Raw genomic sequence first — 27,337 nt, forward strand, 5'->3', positions numbered from 1 at the left:
CATAAATTTGAAATTGAATTTGATATAAGAAGTATGAAAATAAAAACCAGAATGTTATAGTTTATCATAGGCACTGAGTTACATCAAGGCAGCCCAGCCCAGTCAATTCCCATCATCAAATTGGATTACAATTGTTCTTCTTCCATCTGCAATGCCATGGGCAATCAATGAGTACAAAATTTCTTCAGGAGTGTTTACCTACACTGGATTACATCTGAATACAGGCCCTTCTCATTTTAAAACCAATAAATTGTTCAACTGGCTCCTAATTCAGTCATTTTGGAAACACGAGGAAGCATTATGGCTCGACTCTTCTTGCAATCTTATATATTTCTAAATAAATGCCTTAAATACTTGGTAGCTTCCATGTGAGTGATTTAAATCAGAGCTGTGTTTCTGGTAATGAGAGAGGCTATTTTATTCAGTGGCAAATACACACAACACGTAATATTACCTCATAATTTCAGCACCATCAAACTAAACGTTGTGGTGTGCATAGATAGTCCTGCTGGTCACAGTGACCCGTAAATAATGCACAGTTGCACACTGCCAAGTTGTATAGCAGATGTACAGTACTGACAAGAAAGTTAAATGATTTTGAGTTGTAGCATCATATAAGGTAGACTATGAAGTTCAAAAATAACTGGGGATGTTAACTAATTCACAATAAAGGAGGTATCCCTTTTGTACAGATATGTTGTTGCCTTTGGAATTATTCAAATACTATTTGAGACCAGGGCCTTAGAGAAGTGGTGACAGGGATAAATATTAAGGCCAGAAAAGAACAGAAACAACGATTTAAAGTATTTCATTGTAACTAATAAGTAAAAATGTAATAATTCTTTGTTAGTACTCATTGTAAATTGGATTTGGTAAAATTTGAATGTTCAAAAATAACTGGGGAAATTAACTAATGCATAATAAAGGAGGCATCCCTGTTGTACAGATGTGTTGATGCCTTTGGAATTATTCAAATACTATTTGAGACCAGGGCCTGAGAGAAGTGGTGACAGGGATAACTTTGGTCCTAAAACTCCTCAGAAGTGTTAAAACTTCAGAAATACTCAATTGAGCGATGATGAAAAAATAAACATTTAGAGTTATTGCTTGACATGCTGATCAATGAAATCTTAGAATCATATAAATTTTTGCAGTGCATAAAGAGGCCATTCAGCCCATCGGGTCTGCACCGATGCTCTGAACAGCATCCCACTCAAACCCAGCCCTCCACCCTATCCCTGTAACTCTGCATTTACTATGATTAATCCACCTAGACTGCACATCCCTGGACACTCTGGGGCAATTTAGCATGGCCAATCTACCTAACCTGCACGTCTTTGGACTATGGGAGGAAGCCAGAGTAGCCACTGGAAACTCCACACAGACAGTCTCTAGTCCCGGTCCCTGGGTCTGTGAGGTCACAGTGCTAGCCACTCTGTCACCATGCCACCCATAAGACAATCTTCAGACTGACAAACTTATTCAAATGAAATAGAATTGTTTTATTGTGATGCAGATGTTTCACTGTTGCAGATTGTTTTGAATGTGCAACAGTGTAGCCTCCATATGGGAACCTGACAGGTGAAATACGAACTAACAAAATCCAGGAGATCAATTCACTATCTGGTCACAGCATTACAGGTAAACTGAATAAACAGTGAAGAAACCCAGGAGGGTGAATCTCTTATTAGCTCCCTATGGCTGCACATATGCTCCTGCTATTTTCAATGGAACCTGGTATTTTAAATGCATGTTAATTAATTAAGTTTGTAAAATTGTAAGCTAAACCTCAATACTGAATAGTTTTCTGAATCTATACGACCAGGTCATAAATCTTCAGGTTGGGCACACACGTGAAATAGCACATTGACAAACATTGCATTGTCAAGGAAGAGCAAGTTGAAGCAAGCTGTATAACAATGCAGTAGGTGCCAGTTTACAGTTTTGGATATCCAGTCTACAGTTGACAAGGAGATGCCATTCCACGAATGGATAAGCTAAAAAAGGATTAAAACTGTTTCTTTCATTTATACCTAGAAGATGAAAGATGAGACTGCACAACATTCTTAGCTTCAGGACTCTTCGTCATAAATGCATTTCTAAAACAATAGAATGGAATTAGAAAAGATGAATTCAATATTCTTCAAATGCCAAAATACAAAAGATATCATGTTCTTGAATTTAAAACACCATTGTGTGTAAAACACCATTGTGTATAAATGAACTTCAAAGTACAAAAGTACTTTGTACCAAGTACAAGAGCTACAAAAAACAAAATGTGAAGTCATTACCCTCCAGCGTGCCTTAGCTTTTTAGGCAATGTGGCACCCTAACTGCTCAATCACTGAAATTCATCTGCACAGAAAATCACTCCAGTTAGTGTGAACACATTGATCATATTGCTGAAATATTAAGGCCAGAAAAGAACAGAAACAACGCTTTAAAGTATTTCATTGTAACCAATAAGTAAAAATGTAATAATTCTTTGTCAGTACTCATTGTAAATTGGATTTGGTAAAATTTGAATGTTCAACATATTTGTTAAACCTTTCACAAATACAAACCTTCAGTAGCTTCTTCCCTTAGTTAATCCATAAGCATTTAGCCTCAGCCACACTTTTTTCTTGAAATATCTTTCTAATAGCAGGACATAGAATATTGTCTGTCACTAAGTAATTGTTGATAAAACTGCACGTTTTGTGCATATTCCACTATAAGCTATCCAATAAAGTATTTATATTTATGAATCCACTCAGTTCACAGGAAGATAACACTGTTGTTGTCTGCTTGAATCAATCTAAGACAAGCCATTTACAGTTGCTGCAAAGATCTGCTCATACGCAACTTGTTTCGATTATTAGTTAAGGATATACAAGCAAGGGTAGCTATTATGCCTTCCTAAAATTATGTCCATATTTTCTTACTGCATTCACGGGATGTGGGAATCATTGGCTTCATCAGCATTGACTGCACATCCCAAATATCCTGGTGAAGGTGGCAGTGAACAGCCTTCTTGAAATGTCCCAATCCATGTAATGTATGTAGAGGATGTTGATTTAGCAGGATATTGATTTATCCAGATGCCTATGCCTGACTGATGTCAAGGTTCTTGAGTGTTGTTGGAGCTGCACTCATTCAGGCAAGTGGGGTGTATTCCATCACACTCTTCATATGTACCTTGTATATAGTGAACAGGTTTGCAAAGTCAGGATGTGCGCTACCCACCACAGAACTCCTAGTCTCTGACCTGATCTTGGAGTACTTATGTGATTGGTTCGATTCGGATCAACCTCTGATCAATGGTAACTATCCCCATCCCCATATGTTGACAGTGGCAGATTCAGTGGCAATGGCTAATGGTTAGATGCTTTCTTGTTGGAGATGGTCATTGTTGGGACTTGTGTAGTGTGAATGTTATTTGCCACTTATCAGTCCAATTATGGACATTTGTCCACATCTCTCTGCACATGGGCCCGGACTGCTTTGCTATCTGATGAGTCGCAAATGGCGCTGAACATTATGCAATCTTTGGTGAACATTCCCATTTCTGAGCTTACGGTGGAGGGAAGGTCATCAATGAAGCTGCTGAAGATGAAGATGAAGACGAGCCTTGGACACCACCCTGAAGAACTACAGGGATGTCTTCAAGCCTCCAACAATGTGCAACAATCTTCCTTTCTGCCAGCCAAGTAGTGGAAAGTTTGCTCCCTGATTCCTTCTGACTCCAGTTTTGCTCACCCTCCTGGATGCCATTCATGGTCAAATGTTGTCAAATATATCAAGTGCAGTCACTTTCATTACACCTCCTGAGTTCACTTTTGTTCACATTGGGACTAAGGCTGTAATGCGGTCAGGAGATGAGTAGCCCTGGCAGGTTATTGTTAAGCAAGCAGTACTTGATAGCACTGTTAACAACACTTTTCATCACCCTGAAGAGGAGTGTAAGTGGACAGATGGGGTGGTAATTGGCTGGACCGGATTTATCTCACTTCTTGTGCATAAGGTATAATTGCGCACGTTTCCACATTGCTGGGTAGATGCCAATGTTGGAGCTGTACTTAAATAGCTTGACAGGAAGTGCAGCTAGATCTGGAACATAAATCTTCAGGACTATTGCCAGAATGCTATCAGGGCCCGTAGCCTGATGTCACATAGAATGAATGGCTTAAGGCTGGCATCCATGTTGCAACGGACCTCTGAAGGAGGTTGAGATGGATCATCCACTCGGCACTTCTGGTGAAAGACTGTTCCAAGTGCTTCAGCCTTGTCTTTTGCACTGAGGAGCTGGGATGTTTATCACTGAGGATGGGGTTACTTGTGGAAACTTTCAGCCTGGAGTCCGGTTACTAGTGGTGTGACTCAAGGATCTGTTTTGGGACCACTGCTGTTTGTCATTATAAAAATGACTTGGACGCAGACATAGGTGGATGGGTTAGCAAGTTTGCAGATGACACTAAAGTCGGTGGAGTGGTGGACAGTTTGGAAGAATGTTGCAGGTTGCAGGGAGACTTGGATAAACTGCAGAATTGGCCTGAAAGGTGGCAAATGGAGTTTAATGCGGATAAATTTGAGGTGATTCACTTTGGGAAGTATAATAGGAAGGCAGAATACTGGGTCAATGGAAATATTCTTGGTAGTGTGGATGTGCAGAGGGATCTTGGTGTCCATCTACATAGATACCTGAAAGTTGCCAATCAGGTTGATAGTGCTGTTAAGAAGGCGTATACTGTGTGTTAGGTTTATTGGTGGAGGGATTGAGTTCCAGAGCAGTGATGTCATGCTGCAACAGTACAAAATGCTAGTGCGGCCTCACTTGGAATATTGTGTGCAGTTCTGGTCACCACATTACAGGAAGGATGTGGAAGCATTGGAAAAGGTGCAGAGGAGATTTACCAGGATGTTGCCTGGTCTGGAGCGAAGGCCTTAAGAAGAAAGGCTGAGGGTCTTGGGTCTGTTCTCATAGGAGAGAAGGAGGCTAAGAGGGGATTTAATAGAGACATACAAGATGATCAGAGGATTAGATAGGGTGGACAGTGAGAGTCTTTTTCCGAGGTTGAAGACTTCAGCTTGTACAAGGGGGCATAGCTACAAATTGAGGGGTGATAGATTTAAGACAGATGTCGGAGGCAGGTTCTTTACTCAGAGAGTGGTAAGGGCGTGGAATGCCCTGCCTGCCAATGTAGTTAACTCAGCCACATTAGGGGCATTTAAACAGTCCTTGGATAAGCATATGGATGATGATGGGATAGTGTTGGGGGATGGGCTTAGATTAGTTCACAGGCCGGCGCAACATCGAGGGCCAAAGGCCCTGTTCTGCGCATAACTGTTCTATGTTCTATGAAACTCCTCCTGCAGTGATTAGATTAATTAACCACCGCCCCCCCCACCGCATCATTCATGACTGGATGTGACAGAACTGCAGAGCTTTGATCTGATCAGTTTGTTGTAGAATCACTCAGCTCTGCTTATTTCATTCTGATTCTGCTGTTTGCCACACATATAGTCCTGTGCTGCAGCTTCACTACATTGGCATCTTATTTTTAAGTAGGTCTTGTGCTGTTCCTGGAACTCCCTCTTGCACTCTCCATTGAACCAGGCTTAAATGGTAATTGTAGACTGGGAGTTATACTCAGTCATAAGGTTATAGACTGGTTGAATACACTCTGCCACTGCCAATTGCCAAAGTGCCTAAGAGATGCCTAATCCTGAGTTGCTGCATCTAATGCAGCATCTATTCCATTCGACATGGTGACAGTGTCACACAACGCAATTGAAGGTATCCTCAATGTGAAAGTGGGAGTTATCTCCAGAAGGACTATATGATGGTCACTCCCATAAATATTGTCATGGACAGGTGTATCTGCTGCAGACAGATTGGTGAGGAAGAAATCAATTAAGTTATTCCTTCTTTTTGGTCTCCTCACCACATGCTGAAGATCCAGTCAAGCAGCTATGTCCTTTCAGACTTGTAGTGATTGGAACCAGGTTGACCTTGCTGACTATGAGGTCATTTATCAGGGTTGTTAACCTGTGTGAATCAGGAAAGCCCTGGCTGACCAGTATAAACTGGAGATGTTAGTAAAGTTATTTACACACCTGGTGTTTTTCTCCTGGTTATTTTTTTCAGTAAATTTAGAATCTCTTCCATTCAGAGGGCTGACTCTGAGCTGGCTGGCCACAGCCAGTGTACAGTGTGCAAGCAAATAAGGGGTGACTTGGTGAGAAGATACTAGCCTCTGTGCAGTTATTTCAGTGGTGATGGGATCAAATGTGACGAGCCTAAAGAACATTTGCTTGTAACAGTTATCTTGGAGTTGGGGTAAACATTTGTGGCATCATGCCTGTTTTTGGCAAGATTGACTCATTTGATCCTGCTGTCAAAGATTGGGCCCAGTATGTGGAAAGAGTGTGGTATTTTCCAGGGAAAATGACATTGGGGAAGACGAAAAGCAATGAATAATCCTTTTGACGGCTTGCGGAGCCGCAGTATTTTCAGTTATAAGGGGCTTAACTGTCCCAGAGACGTCAGACAATAAAACCTTCCAAGAATTGATGGAGTTGGTTCAGGAATATTACGACTCCAAACCTCCTCTAATCCTTTGACACTATCAGTTTTATTTAGTTGTCAGAGAATTGGGGGTGTCCAAATTGCAATTTTTGATGAGGTTACGATGATCGGCAGAGGCATGTGATTTTAGATTAACATTGAATGAGATGCTGACAGACCATTTGTTATGTGGGATTAATGACATAACCATGCAGAAGCACTTACTAGCTGAAGCTCAACTGGACTTCAAACAGGCACTACACCTGGCTTTGTCATTGGTAAATGCAGCAAGAGGAGCTTGGGAGCCACAGGGCATCCCAATGGCAGTGGATTCCCTCACCTCTCTGACTGTGCTTGGGGAACATCACTTGAGTGTAGGCAATTGCAGAGCCTCACACAGGGCATGTCCTGAGCAGAGGAACACAGGGCCAACCCACAGCAGAATCCCACAACAAAGCCAAGCCTCCAAGTGGTTCAAATGTTCTTCAGGACCTAGGCCGGTGTGCCAGTGTAGTTACTGCTGGTGGGTGGACTCGAGACAGTAAAGGAATCCTACAAGGCCTGACTTGAGTAAGAAAACTCATATGCGAGAAGCAGGAGAGAGCACACCCTGGAAAGTCCCCTTACATGTGGGTTGGAACAAATAAATTGCTTAGTGACATCCAAATCAGAACTGATTCAAATTAATGTTTGGTTAAATGGTCATCCAGTTCCTATGGAGGTTGATACTGGCGCAGCTGAATCAGTATTTGTAGAATCTGACTTTAACAGAATTTGCTCGGGACTCCAACCTTTAAGTTTGCACAATGCCTCTGCCAGCCTGAGGACATACATTTGGGAACTGTTGCAGATTAAGGGCAGGACTGTGTTTCCAGTCTCCTTTGGAGAAGCAGTTGGTACAGTTACCACTGACGGTAGTAAAAGGTTCAGGCCCAAGCCCATTGGGGCCGAATTGGTTGAGAAAGATTCACTTGGACTGGTTCATCGTTTTTCAATTAGAAAATGGCTGCTTCAGTGAAATCCTAGTGAAGGATTCAGGAGTACTTCAGGAAGGGCTTGGTAGTATCAAAGGTGCCAAAGCCACTTTACATGTAGACTAGGATGCAGTGCCCACCTGGTGCCATTTGTCTTGTGGGCAAAAGTAGAGGAAGAAATCAGGGGTCTGGGGAGTGAAGAAATCATCAAACTAGGGCAGTTTGCAGAATGGACAGCACTGGTTGAACCAATTGTGAAGCCTGACGGCTCAGTTCACCTTTGTGGGGATTCTAAGCAAATGGTAAACTGCTTCTCGCAGCTGGATAAGTATCCAGTCACTTGTATAGAGGACTTGTACACAAAGTTCGTAGTGGGGGTTGGGGGGCATCCTTTATGAACATGAGCCATGCCTACCTGCAATTGCAACTGGATGAGGCGTCTCAGAAATACGCTACAATTATTGTAATTTAATACAATATAAAAGACAGCCATTCAGTATCATCAATCTGTGTCGTTTTCCAGCGGACTATGGAGAACATTTTGCAAGGTCTCCCTGAGGTTGCTATTTATCTGGATGACATACTAATAACAGGAAAGATCAATAAAGAGCACTTGGAGAACTTGGAAATAGTGCTTAAATGTTTTTCCCAGGCTGGCATACACCTTTGAATGGAAAAACATGTGTTCCAGGTACCCCGACTGACCTACTTGGGTTACTGAGTCGAAAAAAACTGGTTTACACCTGTTAGAGCAGAAAGTGAGTGTGATAAAAGGAGCTTCGTCTCCCGCATTTGCATCTAAGCTTAGGTCTTTTCGTGAAATAGTGAACTATTCTGGAATATTCCTATGTAACCTGGCCTCCATCTTGGCACCCTTACTCCCGCTATTGAAAAAGCATCAGCCTTGGAAATGGCCACATAGCCAATGAGTAGCCTTTAGGAAGTGGAAAAGCAGCTATCGTCATCTACGGACCTACGATCCGAAGTGAGAGGTCGTGCTGACGTACAATGACTCCAAATATAAAACAGAAATAAAAAAAATTTCTGAAAATATTAACTTGTTGCTGAAGCCTGGTAACATGCTTTGTCACCTTCAAACCTTCTGCAGATGTTGAAGGACATCTAACAGTTGCGAAAAGAATTGTGAATGACAAAGATAAGGTAGACTCCACAATATCAGGAACCACAGCCTTCAAGAAATATAGATAAGATACAAGACATGAGACATAAGAGTAGTTACCAGTGACCATCCAGTTGTTGATGAGTTAACTGGTAGTGCAAATGGTGGAACAACAACAACTGCTTTATTTCAATGGAAAATATTTCTTGCTCTTAACTGTAAGTGATGGTAACATTCAGTACACTCCTCAAATGTGGTCATACTCACCATGGTGAATGATACCAAAGATGAAAATAAAAGAATATGAATGTTTTGCACAACATTATGCATTTGCAGGAAAAGTGCACAGGTAGTTTACAGACAGTTCCTGATGTGCAACATCACAAGTATATCCAATGAGCTGAACCACACTATCACAGAGAATGTGCAGTAATAAGATGAATTATAAATACTGTTACCTTTTGTACGATGCTAGATAAATAAAGAAGAATGTGCATCACCTTTCAAATCTTAGAATGTCTCCAAGTGTTTTACAGTCAATGAGGCACTTTTGAAGTGTAATCATATACATTTATGGGAAAACACGGCAATTTTCACACAGCAAGATGCTAGAAAAATTACCTTTATAATGATGAGGTAATCAGTTCTAGTGACGTTGTTTGAGGTAAATACTGACCATGACATAAGAATAGCCATTTTACTGCTCTTTAAACGGCACAATGGCATTTATAATGTTCAACTGAGAGGGCTGATGCCTCATGTCAAAGATGGCATAGCCCACGGTGCAGTGCTGCACTGAAGTGTCCACAGTGCAATGCTACACTGAAGTGTCGATCTAAATTATCTGCTCAAGCCTCGGCAGTAAGAATGGAACCTTGAACCTCTGACTCAGGGGTGAAGGCTAGCCAAGGCTGACAATAAGTCTTATTACTAGAATCACTGGCCTTATCCTGGTCTCAAATGTCAAATTATGAGCACGTAACACACCCACTTAAAACTACAAAGCAGATATACAATGTTAGACATGAGTGAAACTCATGCATCAATCCATGGGTAAACTGTAAAACAGAATTCAATACGCATTATTTTTAGGCCACCCAAACTCAGATGAGAATACTATTTCACATCAGCATGCTGTCTCCCTTTATTTTCCAAAAGGTCAAAGGGCAGTGTTTTCATCCATTCTGCCAACACATCCCAAAATAACTCCTGTGTGAATTCAGACAGCTTGCCGTGTGCAATTAACATCATTCCATACATGTTAGGTAGTCCCTCTGGGTATTTTTCCAAAGTGGTCACACAGATTACATCTTAGTTGTCACCATTTAGCAAAATCTGATAACTAAACATTTTATTAAAAACCTGGTTTCAAAGTCTCAAAATTATATTCATCCTTTAATTGCTCACCTTGACAGAGTTCCTGTCTTTTCAGTGGAGTTGGCCCTTTCCCATGGCTTTTTACCAGTATCTGTAGGGAAATATTTAACACCACAACCTCCTTATTTCAAAAAATGTTAATTTGTTGTAAATTTCTCAATAAAAGCAAAATACTAGACTTTTGTTGGAAGGGCCCAGAGCCCACATTATTCAGAGATGCTGTCCCAATTTTTTTGTGTGTTGGGGAGCTGCTTTCCTGCTGATAACCTCCAAAACTGCCAGGTCTGTACCATTTGGAACAGCAGGGCAGCTGCCTTTCAGGCTTTTGTGCATGTAAGTGTTGATCTAGCCCAAATATGGGATTGGTATTGTGACAGATAAAAACGAAGTAAGAACCTGAAAATAATCTACTAGAGCTCCAGTTTCAGTTTCATATATACCCAGAATTTCTACTGGGCTAAACCCTCTGATCATGCAGGTTTTCAATCCTATTTATGGAGTATTGCACCATTGTATTCATGGCAGAGTGGCCTCAAACCTGGCTTCAGTTTAAAAGTAATGTGAACATGTGAACAAGGCTTTATTATCCTCTGTACCAACATGTCAAGCTGCACTTTCTGTTGGGTATAACTTTTACATTTATTCATTTGTATCATTTAATATTATTGCATTATCAAATAACAAACACTGACCACTTAAAAGTAAATTATAACTTTGAGTGACTGCATCTGTGAAAGAATAACAAAAAGGTGGCATCACAGTTAACCGCAATTTGGTCTCAATGATGCCCGAGTGTAAGATTATTTTAGCAATGGTCACAGGGCAATGATCAGGAGTGGTAAATTCTGGCGATTATTATCGGCTCTGATACAGGACAACTGAAGTGATATTGTGCCATTCTAACTGTTGTTATTGCTGAAATTGGCTTACTCAGCACAGATGAGGAAGCAAATTAAACTTTTTGATCCAATGACCACAGGGGGTAGTTTCTTCCTTTGCAAAACAATTCCTCAAACTTGCCTTTACAACAGACTTTACACTAGATTAATAATTAAGATCATGTCATGGTTTGTACAATTTTGAGAGCCCAATATCACACCGCAGCACATATAATTCCACAAGATCTTCTATTCTGTAATATTATCTGTTTAATTACTTCTAAATTTGATGTTAATTTTTTAAAATCGGCCTTCCATCCAGTAAATCTTGGCTATGGCAAGATAACGTTTTAATTATTTTGTTGTAATTCAGGGTCAATACAAAAAGCATTCACTAGAAATCAAATGAACAACTGATTAAAATATCTAAATGCTCCCACACTCACTTAACCTCAATTAACAGCAAGGTGTGCAGACTCTAAAAAATTTGCTGCCAATAAAAATACATTTAAAAGGATTATAGCTCTCATTGGGAGATGTACATAATGTCTGAAATATAAATAGCTGCCCACGGAGAGTGTGATTTAAGAAAGATTTGTGAAATCATACTTAGAAAACATGCAGAGTTTTGGCATGCCTTGAAACTGAATTAGTGCACGTCTCGATGAAATGCTTGAAAAGATGCTAAAGGGGACAGCAAAAGACAAAATGGCTTTCGTCCACATAAGGATATAGTATTAGGTAATAAAAATTATGTACATGAAAGTTGTTTTCAACTTAAATCTGGGGAATGACTCAAAATAATGTTTCCTGATAAACTTCCAGTGTTTCGGAAAATCGGCGAAGGAGGAGGGGCAGGTTGGGAAGTAGCCGTGTGGAGTTCACACAGAACTACACACTAAACTGAATATGTAAATGACGTGAATATAATAATTGTGTCCTCATAAATACTTTCAGAACATAAAGGACAGGCGTGGGAGAGTCTTGCTGTGACTACATCAAGAAGAAATTTGCAATGATCATTGAGGCAGCAATTAAGAATGACTGAAACTAGGTAGATGGTATTGAGAGTGTTAAGCAGAGAGAGAAGTAAACTCTACTTCAGACAGATTACAGTTTACAAGATAGCCAATGGGTCAATATAAACAGCAATATCTAGAGTGATGTACAAGAACCAGAGACCCAGAACTGGCAGACAACGAAGGAAGATGAAAAAGGGTGATTTGTCTGATAAGTTATTAAATGAATACTTGCGATTAGTGTGTGACGCTGTGGTGATGTTAGGGAATTATAATGTCCAGGACAGAGTCAAACACATGAAATGTACAGAAGAGTGGACGGGAAAGAATGTGATATAGCATGATGAGTTACAAAGACATGGGATATAAATCTATTTGGTTCCGTGAAAGATGGCAAGCAATGAAACGATGGGTATTCTGGTTGCACATAAACAACACAAAGAAATACAAACTAATGTCATGGTATGTTACATTAGAAAGAACATGATTTGCTGTATGAAGAATAATTAAAAACGAGAAGACAACAGTAAGACACTTGTCAACAAATGAGTTCTCGGTTATCAGAAATACACCGAGAGTATACAGTGATGGGTCTTTTGCCTGAAGCTGTTACTATGCGGTGAATGGAAATGGTTGGTTAGGTAATTCAACAACATTTCAATGTGAAATTGAAGTAAAACACCTTTAAAACATATTATTCTGAGCATACAGAATTGATACATCCTGAGAACAAAGTTCTGATTACATACAAGTGGGTCTAAATGAAATAATAATTGAGAAGGGAAATAAAATTATGCAAGGAAAAGGGGGACATTACTTTTTGTGCAGATTATAAAAATGCTGAATTATATTAAAAGGATGATCAGGGAAAGCTAGGAAAAGGCATGTCAGCAGGGGCTAAACACAATAGCAAAACATTTTTCAGTATTAGAGTAATAAAATGCATGATAACCTCAAAAATTGCGAGCAGATGTGAAGTTGAAATTGAGGGAGGATAAATATTCTTAATAACTGCTTCTTTCAAGTATTCAAAATGGTGGGAGGAATGGAGGTGCAGAGTATTTCTTAAATGGTGAGCAGTTGGTAAGTGTTGATGTCCAAAGGGGCTTCAGTGTCCTTGTTCATAACTCACTGAAAGCTAGCATGTAGGTGAAGTCAACAATTGGTTTGGCAAATGGTATGCCAGCCTATATCACAAGAGGGCTTGAGTACATGAGTAAGGAAGTCTTGCTTCAGTCATACAGAACCATGGTAAGACTGAAGTAAGACTTCCTTACTCATGTACTGCAGCCCTCTTGTGATATAGTTGGCATACCATATAGAACCATGGTAAGACTGTACCTAGAGTATTGTATGCAGTTTTGGTCCTGTTATTTAACGAAGCATATAGCTTTCATAGATGGAATGCAGTGGAGAATCACTAAACTAATTTCTGGGAATGTAAAGCTGTCCCATGAGGGAAGATTGAGGAGACTGCGTCTGTATTCTCTAGAATTCAGAAGAAATGGTGACCCCATTTACAAGTATAAAAGTCTTATGGGGGATAGGCTGTGTATTGGATGCTGCTGCTGCTGGCTGTCGAAAGGGGTGACATCAAGAACCAGGGCACACTGTCATAAAATAAGGAGCAAGTGAACTAAGACTGAGATGAGGAGGAATATTTTTCAGTCAGGGGTTAGTGAATCTTGACCAGATAGCTATGCCAGTTCGATCACTGGGTAGGTTCATCATTGAGATTCATAGACTTCTACATCCTGTGGACACAAGATATTTGGGGAAAGTGAGGGACATCAGCTTTGAAATAGATATCAGTCATCTAGAACAGCAGAACAAACATAAGAGGCTGAGTGGCCTATTCCTGTATGTTCCCCAACAGCAAAATCAATGAGTTTGATATAAATGAAATAGAAGAGTTAAATGGGAAAGAAGAAAAAAAAGGATCATTTATGGAACAGCTTTACAGCAGAGTAGTAAAAAGAAATTGAGTGGAATATTTTAGAAAATAAGTGGATGTTGTGATGAGATAATTTTTGGGATTTCTCTGGATGAGCAGCTTACAGTGGGCTATATGGTCTTCCTCATTCAAATGTTCGATTTGATCCTCATTGACAGACCTCGGCTTCTTTGAGGAAAAACACAACACTGCTCCCCTACAACATTGTGTATACAAATTCAGCTGTGCATCATTCATGTTTTCAGAGCTGCGAGTGATGTTTCCGTTTCAAAGCAGCATCAATGCTGCATGCTCTCACTTCTCATGTTGGCTGTACTGGATGCCCCTTCAGTCACCCTGTCAATGTGGGGCTGGCAGCAGGAATATGCACAGTAGGCAGATTGTAACACTGATCTGACTTTAACAGTGCCGGTTTAAACCTCAATGCTCAAGTTAACTCTTAACCGTATAGAGCAGTACATCTGGTCGGCAGCAGCAGACACCCACACAATGAGAGGGTCATCGACCATTTTCAGGTTAGCTGTTGATCAGTTCCTGCTGCTTGGCGCTCTATGTGTGTAAGTGTGTGCTGTTTCACTGCAAATAGAAGGTAATAAAGTGTGCAAAATGTGCAGAAGGCATTGGTTGTCATTTCTAAGATTTTGTTCAGGTCACGTGCCGTCAGCCACTGAAGCTGTAGCTTCTGTTGCCCTTGGTGTGCAGCGCAATAAGATAGAATGAACAGAAGAGGTTATATTTGAAAAGAGAGGAGGGAGAAAATGCACCCAGCAAGAGATCATATTTTCAGGGACCAATTCCCTAGCCTCAACCTCAGTGAGAAAGAGTCAGTTTCATGAAGGAGGTGTTCATAGAGATGTGCCACCTGCTGAAGGTCACCCTGCAGTCTAAAGCAAAGTGAGACTGCCATAACCAGTAGCTGTAACCATGACCATGGCTTTGAAGTTTTTCAAGTTAAGTCCCGTTCATGCTGGCATGGGCATCATCTCCAGCATCTCATAATTTTTTTGGGCGCTGTTACATAAAGGATGTTACTGATGCGCTGTATGCAAAAGGGGGGGAATATGTTATAATTCTCCCTATCTACTGCTTTGAGAAGCTGCAAACCCCATTGAGTACTAATATCTGCCACAATGGCTGTAGATTCAAGATCATTGTAGAAAACTGAGCTTGCTTACTTCCAGTCAATTTTTTACTCCAATGCTCAGAAGCTGGGTGGCTTCCTATTGTGCTGCAGTGGAAGCTGAGATATCAGCCATCAGATACTGCTTCACGTTCAGATCCACAGTGTGGGAATTCAGCAGGCCCACTACTTCCACACTGAAAATGATGGGCTCCAAGCTCTGTGCAACATGGTGTTGGACTCCTCAATCGTGCCAGCATCAGAGAATCCATGTGGTATCTCTCTCGCAGGTGAATGCAACTTACACTATACTCTCCCATACTAGAGCTACAGCCCACTTATGTTGGGTGTCTCACCATGTCCTGTTCCTACCTCGAAGCTAGCCTCTAAAGTGTGTATTCTTGAACTGGTGGCTGCGAGTCTGACATCGAGGAGTAGTATTTCTTCCCCATACTGCCTTCCTGCTGTTTCATCACAGCCTGGCCGGGTACTAATTTCTGGATTTCAGAAAGGAAAAAGATACTAAATTCTATCGACAAGGAATGAACATATGAGGTATATGTTTAAACCATCTGCAGGTTGATGAGTAGGAGAAATTGTGGGTGAGGGGCAAGTAGATGTGAGACAGTATGAATAACTCTGCCATGTCATGTCACTCTTGTGCTTCTCCAAGGTTGAGCATATAGAACGACTTCTAGCACTTGCTCCAGTTAAACTGTACCTCCTCTTAAAGAGGTCCAGGCCAGATTAAAACTTCTCAATGCTGACTACACACTGCAAAGGTAATTTTATAAGTAGGCACTGGCTAGAAGCAATGGGCGCGAGTTAATTCCAGTATCCTTTTCCAGGCTGTTTTTTGATTTGCATGACCACAGCTTATGTGAAATTTACAGGTACAAACATTTCTAAAAGGACCACGATTTCCATCTGGCAAATTACATTCACATTCATAATTCCACAAATAATTGATTACAGACTTCACCTGTTGAATTCTGCACACCAGAACCTCGTGAACTGGGTGAAGGTGAAGAGCTTGCATCCTCCTGATTAAAATAATAACAGCAATAATTATTTTGAGTTTTCTTGTCAAAATTGTATTTTACTGTTTTTCTTCTGAATAACTTGTATTAATGCTGCTTAAGAACTTTTTGTTAACTACTCTATGTCTTTTTGTCATTTAGATCAAATATTTTCTTTCTAGAACATGTCAGTAATACAATTGCCTTCGTATGCAGCATGAATTTGTCATTTACTATTTTATAAATCTGACCTAATATGTGCTTATAATGTTTAAAAAAAAGAGCTGATTTACACACATTCTGGCTTTCCTCCTCTTTTTTGTCACTTGCTTTATCTGTTTGTTGGGCAGCTTTCCTCCTGAAAAGGGAGAAAAATGAGCACATTTCATTCTTATGTTGTTATTAAAATAATTAGGCTAGTTGCAACATAACTTCTGTGTTTTTTTCTGCTCTAAGGTGACTAATTGTAAACTGAAATTTTTCTCATTTTTTTTAAAAGGATACTTCTACCCACTGAAGACAAATTTTGATGTTACCTGTGGTTACCTGTGAAAATAATCAGCACGTCTGTTTTAGTTCTGCTCTGCCATTGCCTTTCATTGTTGCTTCAACCATGTTCCCTGCACATAGTCAGCCTACTTTAGGAATCAGCTTTAAGGATTTGTCAGATTTTTGTCGTTGTTTCAACCCAAAGGACTTAAGGAGGCTAAAGAAATAGACATAGATAGCTCCGTGATTGTAACAAGGTCAGCCAGTTGGGTCTCATAGAATATGGGCTCCCCATTTGGAGCTGTTAACCTGGTCTAACCAGGGAGCCCTGGCTGACAGATATAAGCAGGAATGTCAGGGGTTCTGTTCAGTCTGAGAGTTGGCTCTGTGGGAGCTGGATCAGTGTCAAGGTCTCTCTGCATATAAATAAAGAGTGACTTGGTAACGGGATACCAGCCTTTGTGGGGGTTATTTCAGACAGTTAAATGAATGTGCAAAGAAGTGGCAAATGGTGTACCATGTGGGACAATGTGGAATTGTCTGTTTTGGCAGGAAGAATAAAAAAGGACATTTTCTAAATGGTACAAGTTTTGAGATACAGAAGGATCCAGGCATCCTCCTGCAGGAATTGCAAAAGATTAATCTGGATAAAGGGAAAGTAATTAGGAAAGCTCATAGATTGTTAACATTTATTGGGGAGGAAATATATAAGTACAGAGATTGTGGTTCAGTTATACAGGACACTGGGGAGACTGCATTTGGAGCACTGTGCAAGGTTTTGGTCACAATATTGAGGGAGGCTGTAAATGCATCAGAGCAGTAGTTCGGTGAAAGTTACTAGACTATTACTTGGAATGAGTGGGTGTCTTGTTAGGAAAATTAGAACAGGCTAGGATTGTATCCATTGGAGTTCAGAGAGGCAATAGAAATGTAAAAGATCCCGCAGGGTCTTAACAGGATGGATGAGGGCAAGATGCTTCCTTCTGTTGGAGAATCCTGACCTAAGGTCATTGTTTAAATTTCAGGGGTTGCCCCTTTAAATCAGAGATGAGGCGGATAAGTTTCTGTGGGAGGTTTGTGAATCTTTAGAATTCTCTTCCTGAAAAGGTGGTGTAAACAGAGTCTTTGAGCAGATTTTTATGAAGTAGGCAATGAAAAACTTATCAGGGGTAGGTGGGAACAAGGATTTGAGATTACAAACAAATCTTGTTGGATGGTAAAGCAGGATCACTTAATGGCCTACTTAATGGTTTCTAATTTGTGTGTTTGTATAAAGGGGAAACCCGTACATGGGATGGTCACTGACTAGATATGGTCTGGCAGCTTATGCTGAATGGATGTCATCATGTTGGTACTTTGTGGAATAATTTTGTCACTGCACCAATTTCCTGTCCTGATCCACTGGCTGTGCTTCAAACTTAAGTGCAAAGTCCACAGAGCTTTTGTAAATCCTAGCTGTTGCAGACAAAGGGTTTTAATAGACCTCTTAATTGCCCTTAGTTATCTACCCCCGTTAGTCCAACTTGGGAAGGGGCCATACTGGACCTGGTGCTGGGGAATGAACACAGCCAGGTGGTTGATATTACGGTAGGGGACCTCTTTGGAAACAGCGACCACAATTCTGTAAGTTTTACAATATTCATGGACAAGGATAGGAGTGGTCTTAAAGGAAGAGTACTAAACTGGGGGAAGGCCGACTATACCAAGATTCGGCAGGATCTGAGGAATGTAGATTGGGAGAAACTGTTTGAAGGTAAATCCACATTTGACATGTGGGAGGCTTTTAAGGAGAGGTTGATTAGCGTGCAGGAGACATGTTCCTGTGAAAATGAGGAATAGAAAAGGCAAGATTAGGGAACCATGGATGACAGGTGAAATTGTGAGACTAGCCAAGAGAAAACAGGAAGCATACATGAGGTCTAGGCGACTGAAGACAGACGAAGCTTTGCAAGAATGTCGGGAATGTAGAGCGAATCTGAAACGAGGCATTAAGAGGGCTAAGAGAGGACATGAGATATTGCTGGCAAACATGGTTAAGGAAAATCCCAAAGCCTTTTATTCATATATAAAGAGCAAGAGGGTAACTAGAGAAAGGATTAGCCCACTTGAGGACAAAGAAGGAAAGTTATGCGCTGAGTCAGAGAAAATGGGTGACATTCTTAACGAGTACTTTGCATCGGTATTCACCAAGGAGAGGGACATGACAGATGTTGAGGTTAGGGATAGATCTTTGCTTACTCTAGGTCAAGTTGACATAAGGAAGGAGGAAGGGTTAGGTATCCTAAAAGATATTAAGGTGGACAAGTCCCCAGGTCCAGATGGGAACTATCCCAGGTTACTGAGGGAAGCGAGAGAGGAAATAGCCGGGGCCCTAACAGATATCTTTGCAGCATCCTTAAACACGGATGAGGTCCCGGAGGACTGGAGACTTGCTAATGTTGTCCCCTTGTTTAAAAAGGGCAGCAAGGATAATCCAGGTAATTATCGACCGGTGAGCCTGACATCAGTGGTAGGGAAGCTACTGGAGAAGATACTGAGGGATAGGATCTATTCCCATTTGGAAGAAAATGGGCTTATCAGTGATAGGTAACATGGTTTTGTGCAGGGAATGTCATGTCTTACCAACTCAATAGAATTTTTTGAGGACGTGACAAAGTTGATTGATGAGGGAAAGGCTGTAGATGTCACATACATGGACTTCAATAAGGCGTTTGATTAGGTTTCCCATGGCAGGCTGATGGAGAAAGTGAAGTCACATGGGGTCCAGGGTGTGCTAGCTAGATGGATAAAAACTGGCTGGGCAACAGGAGACAGAGGGTAGTAGTAGAAGGGAGTTTCTCAAATTGGAGACCTGTAACCAGTGGCGTTCCACAGGGATCTGTGCTGGGACCACTGTTGTTTGTGATATATGTAAATGATCTGGAGGAAGGTGTAGGTGGTCTGATCAGCAAGTTTGCTGATGACACTAAGATTGGTGGAGTAGCTGATAGTGAAGGGGACTGTCAGAGACTACAGCAGAATATAGATAGACTGGAGAGTTGGACAGATAAATGGCAGATGGAGTTCAATCCGGGCAAATGCAAGGTGATGCATTTTGGAAGATCAAATTCAAGGGCGAACTATACAGTAAATAGAAAAGTCCTAGGGAAAATTGATGAACAGAGAGATCTGGGTGTTCAGGTCCATTGTTCCCTGAAGGTGTCAACGCATGTCAATCGGGTGGTCAAGAAGGCATATGGCATGCTTTCCTTCATCGGGCGGGGTATTGAGTACAAGAGTTGGCAGGTCATGTTGCAGTTGTATAGGACTTTGGTTCGGCCACATTTGGAGTACTGTGTACAGTTCTGGTCACCACATTACCAAAAGTTTGTGGATGCTTTGGAGAGGGTGCAGAGGAGGTTCACCAGGATGTTGCCTGGTATGGAGGGTGATAGCTATGAAGAGAGGTTGAGTAGATTAGGATTATTTTGATTAGAAAGATGGAGGTTGAGGGGGGACCTGATTGAGGTCTACAAAAGCATGAGGGGTATAGACAGGGTGGATAGCAAAAAGCTTTTTCCCAGAGTGGGGGACTCAATTACTAGGGGTCATGAGTTCAAAGTGAGAGGAGGAAAGTTTAAGGGAGATATGTGTGGAAAGTTCTTTACACAGAGGGTGGTGTGCGCCTGGAACGTGTTGCCAGCGGAGGTGGTAGACACAGACACATTAGCGTCTTTTAAGATATATTTGGACAGGTACATGGATGGGCAGGGAGCAAATGGACACAGACCGTTAGAAAATAGATGACAGGTTAGACAGAGGATCTTGATTGGCGCAGGCTTGGAGGTCCGAAGGGCCTGTTCCTGTGCTGTAATTTTCTTTGTTCTTTGTTAGTAAATGGGTCACCATTCCAACCCTCACCCAGCCTCTCTAAAACAGTTGTGGCTCATGAACTTGGCAGTGAATCAGCCCAATGGTGCCAGTTTTTGGGCCTGTTCACCTCTGATCCTGACTTCACAATCAACTAAGAATCTGCTTTTCATGTTTGTTAATTCCGTTTTGCATTATGGATCTTAGAAATTGATCGGAATTGGCCAATCATATCCCCTGGGTTATCTCAGCTGTCCATTTAATAGCAATGTAACAATTGGTGTTCTACTCTTCTTTCATATAATACAACATCCAAAGAGTTTGTGACTTTTTCACTCTTCCCAAACACATTCAACAGTCTGGCCTGTACACTGTCTGGATCTGCAATTTAATACAATTTCATTTTGAATAAGGATCTTCCTGAGTGATTCATTCATAACCTTCTAAAGGCCTACTTCCAATTTCCACAATAAAATACCTTCTCCATTATCCTGTTAATCACACATCAAAATGGCTCTCTTCATCTCTTAAATGATCTTTTGCTCCTTTGCATAATTTCCTTAAATATGTGCTCTGATTCATGGTCATTCATATCAATTGCCATCCTTACTACCCAAGTTTTCTAAACTAATCTCCTTCTTTGTTGGACAATGTTTATTTTAATTTTTCATAGATTGTTTCAAAGCAGTTTTATTTTAGTATTTCCATTTATCTTTGGAAACATAATGCTTACACATCACCTCAACTTCTACTCATATGGCATTTATACAATCGGTGTTTAAATATCTCCTACTACTGGTGCTATTATTTCCAACTAGCTAATTCCAACTGGATCGCCTTTCATTGCATGATGGACTGCACAACATTTCTCTGTAATATATGTTCTTAATTTGTCCAATGCATCACACATTTAGGTCATATTATCACTGGCTTAGCACATACCGTTTTGCGAGCAGTTTATTCATTTCATCCATCAATCCTCCTCCTCCCCCTGTTGCTGCTGCTCCACAGCTGTTCCGATTGGTCTCACTCTTTGACATTCCCCCAGGACTGGAGCTTCCTGAACCATCTTCAGGCTACAGAGAAGTTTTAGAGATGAAGGTAATGATTTTGGAATAATCTACGTTTGCTACATATTTTCAATACAGACTGTTCAATTTACAAAAGCCTATTCTTCTAAGTACTAAGTAATAAAATCTGAAATTTTAATAACATGACACAGGAACAGGAGTAGGTCATTCAATCTTTGAGCCTGCTTCATTATTCAACTGCATCATAGGTAACTATCTACCTCAATACCATTGCCCCCACCATATCCACATCATTTGTACCTCATTATTCTCAAAAATCTGTTGATGTTTGATTTGAACATGCTCAATGATTAAGAATTCCAAAGAGTGAAGAAATTTTTCCTCATCTCAGCCCTAAACTCTTTGTTCTGAAAATATATCCCCTGGTTCAAGACTCAATTGCCTATCCATATCCAATCCTATCATGCCCTTTAAGAATTTTCAAGTTTCAATGAGGTTACCGATCATTCTTCAAAATTCCAGAGAATAAAGACCCTGTCAACTTGATTTTTCTTTTTAAGGAAATCTTGCCATCCCAGTAATTTTTCTGACGAACATCCATGCTGTCCCTCTATGACAGATATTTCTCTTATTAGATAAGAAACCAGAAACTGTGCACAGTGCTCGAGGTCATTTAATCATGGGGCATGGAAACAGACTCTTCAGCTCACCTTGTCCATGCCAACTAGGCTTCCTATCTAAACTAGTCCCATTTGCCTGCATTTGGTCCATATCCCTCTAAACCTTTCCTAACAATGTATCTGTCCAAATCTCTTTTAAATGTTGTAATTGTAATCACCTCTACCACTTCTTCTGGCAGCTCATTCCATATATGCACCACCCTCTCTGTGAAAATGTTGTCTGTCAGGTCTCTTTTAAATCTTTCTTTTCTTACCTTAAACCTATGCCCTCTAGTATTGGACACCCAACCCTGGGGAAAAGACCTTGTCTATTCACCTTATCTATGCCCTTCATGATTTCATAAACCTCTACAAGGTCCCCCCTCAGCGTCGTATGCTCCAGGGAAAGAGGTTTCAGCCTCTCCACTCTCTTCTTGTAACTCAAACCCGTTCCAGTTTAATAACATTCTTCCTACAGCAGGGTGATCAGAACTGTGTACACTATTCCAGACATGGCCTTACCAATGTCCTGTACAGCTGTAACATGACGTCCCAACTCTTGTACTCAATGCTCTGATCAATGAAGCCAATCATTGACAAACTCCTCCTTCAACACCCTATCTACCTGTGACACCACTTCCACAGAACTATGTACCTGCACCCTAGATTTTTCTGTTTAGCAACTGAGTATAGAAGTTGGGACATCATATTGAGTTGTACAGGACATTAGTGAGGCCTCTTCTAGAGTAATTTGTCCAGTTCTGGTCGCCCACTTGTAGAAAGGATATTTTCAAACTGGAGAGGATTCAGAAGAAATTTAACAGGATGTTGCCAAATATGGAAGGTTTGTGTTATAAAGAAAGGCTGCACAGGCTGGGACTTTTTTTTACTGGAGAGTAGGAGGATGAAAGGTGACTTTATACAGGTTTATAAAATCACGAGGGGTATGGCTAAGGTTAACAGTCGGTGTCTTTTCCCTAGGATGGGAGTTTTCAAGACTAGGGAGCACATTTTTAAGGTGAAAGGAGAGACATTTAAGAAAGACATGATGGGCGAGGTTTTTACACAGAGGGTGATTTGCATGTGGAATGAACTTCCTGAGGAAGTGGTGAATGTGGGCACAATACAATGTTTTGGATAAGTACATGAATTGGAGAGGTTTGGAGGGATATAGGCCAGCAGCAGGCAGGTGGGACGAGTTTAGTTTGGGATTATGTTCAGCATGGACTGGTTTTACCAAAGGATCTGTTTCTGTGCTGTATGACACCACTATTACTCCCCAAGACCCTCCCATTAACTGTGTAAGTCCTGTCCTGATTATTCTTACCAAAATGCAACACCTCTCATTTATCTAAATTAAACTCCATTTGTCATTTCTCAGGCCATTGGCCCAGTCTATCAAGAATTCGTACTCTGAGATCACCTTTTTTTACTGTCCACTATTCCACCAATTTTGGTGTCATCTGCAAACTTACTAATCGTGCCTCCTACATTCTCATTCAAATCGTTTACATAAATGACAAACAACAGTGGATCCAGCACCAATCCTTGTAGCACAGCACTGGTCACAGGCCTCCAGTCTGAACAATAACCCTCTACCACCTGTCTCTTACCATCAGGTCAATTTTGTATCCAATTGGCTAGCTCTCCCTGGAATTCATGTGATCTAACCTTGCTAAACAGTTTACCATGCAGAATATTGTGCGCACTTTCACACAGGCTTTAAACAACTGTGGCAGGCGTCTTCATTCTTGCACTCAAAATATCTTTGCAATGAGGACCAGCATACCATTTGTTTTCCAAATTGCTTTCTGCTGTTGCATTTTAGCTTTGAGTCACTCAAATGGGACATCCAGGTCTCTTTGAATACTGGCACATCCAAATCAATCACTGTTTAAGAAATTTTCTGCCTTTCTGCTTTTTCCACCAAAGTGAATAATTCCACACATATTCTGTCAGCCAAGTTCTAGCCCATTCACTTGGCCTGTCCAAGTCTTGTTGGTGTATGCTTGCATTCTCCTTAGAACTCACATTTCCACCCAATTAGTGTCATCAGCAAATTTGGAAATCTTACAATTGGTTGTCATATTCAAATCATTATAAAGATTGTGAACAACTCTAGACCTAGCACTGATCATTGTGGTTACTTCACTAGCACTAGCCTAACATCCTAACATCCTGACATGCTAAGGATGATTCATTTATTTCTACTCTCTGTTTTCTGTATATAAAGCAGTTCCTGATTCATATTAACATATTTTTTCCCAGGCCCATGCGCTCTAATTTTATTTAAAAAGTCCCTGTGTGGAACTTATCAAAAGCTTTCTGAAAATCTAAATCTAAATGCTACAATATCCTCAAATGCTCCAACAACGTGATTTTCCTTTCATAAATCCATGTTGATTCTGTCCAGTTCTAACCTTTCTTTTCAAAATGCCCAGTTATCACATCCTTTATAACAGGTTCTACCATTTTCCCAATTATTGATGTCAAATTAACAGATCTGTAATTTTCCATTCTCCCTCTTCTTCCTTTCTTAAGTAGTGAGTTACATTTGCCACTTTCCAGTCCACAGGAACCTTTCTGTAATCTTGAAAAATAATCACTAATGCTTCCATTATTTCTTAAGCTCCCAAGGATTTATCAAGTATCAATTTAATCAACTTTTTAAATGCTGCCTCTTTACTAATAGGAATTTAGCTTAGTCTCTCATTTCACAAGTCCCTTGGTTGCCTAATTTGTTTTTGAGAATTCTGGATACTCTTCTGTGAGGATAAATGCAAAGTAACTGTTTAGGTCCTTCACCACCTCCATGTTCTCCATTAGGAATTCTCCTGTCCTCATCTACAAGGGCCCAACATTTGTTCTAGCTCATCTGTTCCTTTTCTCCTCCTCAAAAAAACTTTTACAGCCCACCTTTATGCTGCTCACTAGTTTGTATTCACAGTCTCTTTTTCCTTTATTAATGAGTTTCTTAGTCCTCAATTGACTCCCAATCTTCAGACTTACAACTTCTCTGGCATTTTTAAGCCACTTCCTCTAACATAATCCAATCTTTAACTTCTTTTCATATCCGTATTTTGATTCACCTTTCCCTTTGCATATTTATGACTTCGACAATTGTACGTCTGCTGAAGACCATGTAGCATTTGTTTCAATACAAACATTTGTCTGTCTGCAATCAAATTGTTTAGTGTATTTTCCCAAATCGCTGTATCCAATTTACCCCTCATTTCTTATAACTTCCTTTCTTTAACTTTAAAGCCCAGGTTTCAGAATGAACTACATCATATCAAAAATATTGCATACTATAAAGGCCATTTACAATAATTTGTTGCAACTATCCTTTCTCATTCCTTAACAGTAAGTCCAAAATAGCCTGGCTTGGCTTGTTCTTCAATTTACTGCTCCAGGAATCCATCTTTTACACATTCCAGGAATTCACAGAATTAGTGCTGATTTGGTAATGCAGTCTATTGCAGTTTGCCATTATTACTGCATTACCCACATTACATGTATTTCCACTATCCTGATTTATGCCATGTCCAACATTACCACAACATTTCGGTGGCCTATAAACAATGCCCGCCAATGCTTATTGCTTCGTGTTGTTTCTTAGCTCCATCCAAACTTATTCTATATCTTAATGATCGAAGATCTTCCCTTACCAATGACCTGTCCTGTCTTTTTTAAGAGACCTTAACAAACTATCTTTTCCTGTTGCCTATCCCTCTTAAATGCCAAATATCCTAGAATAGTCAGTACCCAATCATGGTTACCATGCAGCCGCATTTCCGTAATGGCAATTAAATCATAGACATTTACTACAATTTGTGCCTTCAACCTTTTAGGTGAATGTTATGTGCATTCTGGAATAGGTACCTTGATCTTGTGTCTGACTGACTTCAGTCTTTCATAAGAAGGTTGACTAAGGTAGTGCAGTAGCTGTGGTTTGTATAACTCCTGGATGTTACAAAATGCGAGATAAGAGACTTACATGCAAAGATGCAGATCCATGAAATTAAGGGTAAAGTGGATTTTAAAAGTTGCCTCAGTGAAGGAATGAAAAGTTGACAGGATGTGGATATTTTTCAGCATGTGTGTGGACTTCTCATTGCAATTTTCAACAACCTAGAATTGCAATGTAGGGAGCAACATTTTAGAATTTGCAACTGATATAAAAATTGGTAAGATATTAAACAATGTTGAGGATAATCAGGACGCCACAGGAACAATGGCGAACTTGGTGGAAGCATGGCAGATGGAGTTTGATAAATGAGGCCAAACTGGTTGAACTGAACTGAAGAACAAAGCAGGTAATAATTTCTGCTGGGAGCATACTATTTCAATTTAAATTCAATTAATCAATATACCTAGAATAACAAAGTCAGTAATGAAGATCATGGGACCATTGGGTTATCGTATAAAAATAAATCTGATTTTCCAATATTGTGATGGTCTTTAACCTGGAAGGTGTAACCAACAAAAATTTATAATTATGTTAAAGTGTTCAAGGAACTTGTAGTTATTTTAAAAATAAAAATCGACAGACATTTAAGAGTTCGTATTGCTTGTAAAGTGGCCAACTGTAACTTGTGAATGATAACAAATACCGGCATGTGGCCTGGCAACCCTTGAACTGGAAGTAGTAACCACAGGAAGGAAATAAAAACATGGTGGGCATGTGCATTCAGTACTGTCTGGAGCACTAGTGGTGGTGGGGTTATGTTGAGAATGGTAGAGAAGGCACATTTTCAAGGAAGGTAAAATCAGAAAGCTGAATAAATCGTTACAGCAGAGATTGTGAAGTGGGTAATTCTACCATTACAGTTTCAGTTTTGCCAAAGTCGACTAAATGTTTAACAGGGTTTATTAATGGCTTCAGATAAAGAATTCTGCAGGGAATCTGTGCAATCCAGACTGCCATAAACTGAGATAAGGAGATTCTGCAGCTGTGTGCCATTCCGGTGATGGCTATTTCCAGGGAATTTGAATAAAGTGCAGGTGCTGTTGCAGGGGACTAGAGGACTAAATCCATTGAGTGGGCCACCCTATGTATAGGAGGATGAGTTGGAAAAAAAGTTGAGATTAAACATGTGGTGCATTTATGCCGCTTATGATATGAGTAGTTATAAGTTTGTGAGGCATATTTTTGTTGTAAGTTGAAATTTGATTTTGAGTGAAGTACCATTTGTCTATTAAGTCATGTTTAATTTATTCTGATTTCTATTAATATTGCAATTATTGCTTCATATGATTTAAAGATTCCTAAGGGAATCTGGGGATAAATCAATGTCTTTC

The 27,337-nt window shown here is 40.3% G+C and overlaps 1 protein-coding gene across 3 annotated transcripts in view; it reads right to left on the bottom strand.

Annotated features, from left to right (window-relative positions):
- Positions 1 to 27,337, bottom strand: part of LOC125455542 (ena/VASP-like protein) — a 273,330-nt gene that overhangs the window by 3,351 nt on the left and 242,642 nt on the right. For all 3 annotated transcript variants that reach the window (XM_059649104.1, XM_059649105.1, XM_059649103.1), the window contains 5 exons: positions 21,289 to 21,422; positions 16,306 to 16,366; positions 15,972 to 16,032; positions 10,049 to 10,109; positions 2,034 to 2,099 (listed from right to left, as the gene is read on the bottom strand). In XM_059649104.1, coding sequence (XP_059505087.1) covers positions 2,034 to 2,099; positions 10,049 to 10,109; positions 15,972 to 16,032; positions 16,306 to 16,366; positions 21,289 to 21,422 — 383 coding nt within the window. The remainder of the gene's footprint in view (positions 1 to 2,033; positions 2,100 to 10,048; positions 10,110 to 15,971; positions 16,033 to 16,305; positions 16,367 to 21,288; positions 21,423 to 27,337) is intronic.

This window comes from Stegostoma tigrinum, chromosome 10, assembly GCF_030684315.1.
Source record: "Stegostoma tigrinum isolate sSteTig4 chromosome 10, sSteTig4.hap1, whole genome shotgun sequence".
Lineage (NCBI taxonomy): Eukaryota > Metazoa > Chordata > Chondrichthyes > Orectolobiformes > Stegostomatidae > Stegostoma > Stegostoma tigrinum.